The sequence below is a fragment of the Athene cunicularia genome (genome assembly GCF_003259725.1).
Source record: "Athene cunicularia isolate RWA chromosome 27 unlocalized genomic scaffold, athCun1 chr27_part1, whole genome shotgun sequence".
In the NCBI taxonomy this organism is placed as follows: domain Eukaryota; kingdom Metazoa; phylum Chordata; class Aves; order Strigiformes; family Strigidae; genus Athene; species Athene cunicularia.
Window position 1 is genome coordinate 4,922,777 of NW_020799138.1, and position 3,448 is coordinate 4,926,224.

The window sequence follows — 3,448 nt, forward strand, 5'->3', positions numbered from 1 at the left end:
CTCAGCCCAGCACCCAGAAAGGCTTGTGACTGCGGCAGCAGGTCCCTGAGCGCAGCTCATGTCCACTGCAGCCACCCTGGGGCTCCCTGGGGAGCCTGGAGGAGGCTGAGCAGCTCCAGCACTGGGAGAGAGGTACGTGCAGCCCCAGTGCTGCTTTAACCTCTGCCTTGGCCCTGTCTCTGCAGCTGAAGAGCAATGTGACCAGCTCTGACGGCCACGTTAGTAAATACGCCATCACCTGTGAGCAGCTGAGAGCGGAGGTGAGATGCTGGTGGGGAGGGGAAGGCTCTCTCTTTAGCTGTGGTTTGCTGGGGACGTGGAGCTCTGAGCTCCTGGTCTCATGAAACAATCTGAGCAAGAGCTGATCCTTCCTCGCAGGTGGCAGATCTGCGGGCGAAGCTCCGGGTCTATGAGGACGCTGCCCGGGAGTCGCAGAACCAGGCGCTGGCGCCGCTGGCTCCCTCCAGCTTCCCAGAGGGGCTGCCCAGGTGAGGCTGGTGGGGAGCAGGGACAGAGCTTGGTGGGACCTCCTGGTGTGCCCTGAGCCTGCAGGGTTTTAGTGCTGGTCAGAGCCCAGGTGTCCATTAGAAAGCAGAGGAGCTTCTTTACTGGTGTGCACGTCACCTCGACTGGGCTCGGGGGCAGTTATGAGCTTGGCAGAGCACAGTGCACAAAGCTGGGCTGCAAAGGCCTAATCCTCTTCTCCTTGATCCATTCCCAAAACTTCTTGGGCAAAGTGACAGCTTCCCCAGAGGATCTTCTCTGGCTCAGTGGCTGCTTCTCTGCCTTCTGCAGGTTGGAGGAAGCTGTCCCCCAGACCGGCGTGTCTCAGAGGGGGAGTGATGGAGAGCAGCAGGAGCTGGGAGCTGAACAGTCTGCTGGGATGCCAATGGAGTTGGAGGAGGAGGTGAGAGAAGGGGTGGTGTGATGAGTGGGGCCTGGTGGGGGGCTCACATACCCTCGTGGGGTACCCTGGGCACGCTGGGAGAGGGCAGGAACTCACCCGGCCCACGGGCTCCTGGCTCAGCGTGTGTGGGGCTGTGGACTGCTGGCAAAACCCCTTAACTTCCCAGCTAACGGGGAATTTGGGGAACAAACTCAGCTCAGAGATGGGCTAATGCTGTGCTTTTGGGTGATTGCTCCAGGCTCCAGAGGAAACGCCTCCCAGCAGCCTCAGAGCAACCCACCAGACAGACGTCCAGCTGGAAAGGAAGACACCAAGGTGCCTTCTGCAGGGGTTGTCTGGCAGCCGGGCAGAGACGTGAGTGTCCTTGTGTCGTTCCTACATGCTGCTTCCTCATGTTTGCCTGCAGAGGACGGGCTGCCCACCCTTCTGTTGCATCCTGTAGCCATCCTAAGGGCAGTCCAGAAGGACGTGGGACCAGGTCTTTGTTTGCAGATGACAGCCAGCCCTGTAAAATAAGGGATTTGGCTCCTGGGGATCTAATCCCATGGGATAGACTCTCCTGGAAATGCAGCAATGAAGGTTTCCAGGCACAGCCACCGTGTGAGCCTTAAGTGCGCGTTGTTAGTCCTGAAATTACCTCTGCGAAGTCTTTCCTCTTGCCGCTGCTCCCCCGGGCCCTGCCCTGGCAGGGCTCCCGTGGCACCATCTGCTGATGTCTCTGCCCCAAGCATCTTGGCAGAATGAACCTCTTTGGAAAGGCCTCTTGAGGGAGGCTGGCCTTGATGTGTGCCTGGATCTGTCTGCCTCTGGCGGAGCTGACAAGTGTCTGAAGCCCGGCAGAGCCTGCAGGTGCCGTTTTGTCCCCTGTAACTAACAGGTAAACACACAACTCACAGCTCGGGTTGTCCAGGAAGAGATTTACAACTTGGATATCTCGACTTCAGTTTGCCTCTCTTGCCCTAAAACTCTGCTAACAGGCTCTGCCCCGCCCAAGGAAGTGTCTCAGAGGTGATGCTGGTGCTGCTGGGCCTCCATTACTGGTGACGCTGGCTCACGCTCACCTGCTAACTGGTTCTTGGGTCTGTCTCTCTCTGTCCCAGGCTCCTCGCTGCCGTCCTGAACGTTGCCCGAAAGCAGTACGCCCTCCTGAAGGCTGCCGCCCTCCTCACTCCTGCCATGGTCTCCGAATTTGAGGACCTGGAGCGCCTGGTCAGTCAGGAGGCTGGTGTAAGCGGGGAGCAAGCCACGTCTGCAAAGGGAGCCTCAGAGATCAGCGGGGCCAGCTCTGCCCAGAGGATGCAGCAGGGCTGTGAGGGTGAGAAGTTGGCTTTAGGGCAGTCGGTGCTGCCCTCTCTCTTTTGTCTCGGTGTGCATGGAGGAGCCGGTGGCGGGGGGGAGCTCCCAGCTGTGGGCACAGGGCAGGGAGATGAGTTTCTCTTGACTCCTCCTGACATGGCACCCAGCGGGTTCTGCCCAGAGCGGCTGCAGCCTCGCTTTGTAGAGCGACTGGGGCTGGCCAGCACCTCCGGGAGCTCGGGGCACGGCCGGAGCCAGGAGCAGCCCTTGTCTCCGGGGAGCTCAGCATGTGTGTGCGAGTCAGCATAAACGTGAGGGATATTTCTGCTCCTGGAGACCAAAACAGCAGTTCTGATCCTAATCTGTCCTCCTCTTCTTTACTCCTCCATGGAACATTTGCCCCAGCCAGCCTGGCTGTAGCCTCCCAGCCAGCAGCCTGCATCTGACCAGGGCTGAGCTCTTCCTCCTCATCCTCAGGGCCGATGCACGATGCCCATAGAGAAGCCGTGGGCTCTGCAGACCCTGTGTTCCGGGCACAGACCGGGTGTTGCCGCAGGGCACTTGCTTTGGGCCCAGCCTGATGCCTTTAGGCTGGCAAGGCGGAGGATTAGTTGTGCTGGCTCTTTTCCTCTCGGTTTAAGGTGGTTTGATGGAAACACCGGCTGGCAAACGGCTGCTGTAGGGCTCGCTGGGCGGATCTCCACTGAGCTGTGACGGGGGGCTGTGAGGGGGATGCCCTGGGCTTTGTGGGTGCCTGGGAACTGCAGACAAGGAGGTGACTCTGTTTCTTCTCTGCTCCTTCAGCCCAGGTGTCTGTCACCGTGCCCAGCACCCCCGGGATGAGCGGCACCGTGCAGCGCTTGCAGGACCTCGCTGCCCCCTGCAGCCCCACGTCGGTGGCTCCTGGCCCAATTAAGAGGAAGGGGACTACAACAAGCCACACGTCCCTGGTGTCATCAGCTGCCCAAAACCGCCGCACCCTGCCTGCTGTGCCCGTTCACAACTTGAACGAGACTTTTGAGGTCTCCAAGGGCAGTGGTTCACCCAGCGTGGCCGAGGCAGCTGCCTCCAGCCTGCCAGAATTCTCCATCTGGGAGAGTGTCCAGAGCCACCTAAACAAGCAGGACGGCCCCGTCATGCCCCAGTAAGTGCTGGCCGGGGGGGGTTAACTGTGGTTTTGGGGCTCCCCCCTCCACAATCTTGCTGTCTGGGTGAATCCTCTGTGGATCGCTGCAGCTCTGCTAA

At 60.0% G+C, this 3,448-nt stretch overlaps 1 protein-coding gene across 3 annotated transcripts in view; it reads left to right on the top strand.

Annotated features, from left to right (window-relative positions):
- KIF18B (kinesin family member 18B) overlaps nt 1-3,417 on the top strand; it is a 31,843-nt gene extending 28,426 nt beyond the window's left edge. For 2 of the 3 annotated variants that reach the window (XM_026864748.1, XM_026864750.1), the window contains 6 exons: nt 186-260; nt 379-488; nt 796-907; nt 1,146-1,261; nt 2,008-2,222; nt 3,008-3,416. In XM_026864748.1, the coding sequence (XP_026720549.1) occupies nt 186-260; nt 379-488; nt 796-907; nt 1,146-1,261; nt 2,008-2,222; nt 3,008-3,351 (972 nt within the window). In that variant the 3' untranslated portion in view covers nt 3,352-3,416. Of the gene's footprint in view, nt 1-185; nt 261-378; nt 489-795; nt 908-1,145; nt 1,262-2,007; nt 2,223-3,007 lie in introns of all 3 variants that reach the window. The other variant, XM_026864749.1, reaches the window with a different exon arrangement.
- Nucleotides 3,418-3,448: the final 31 nt, after the last annotated feature.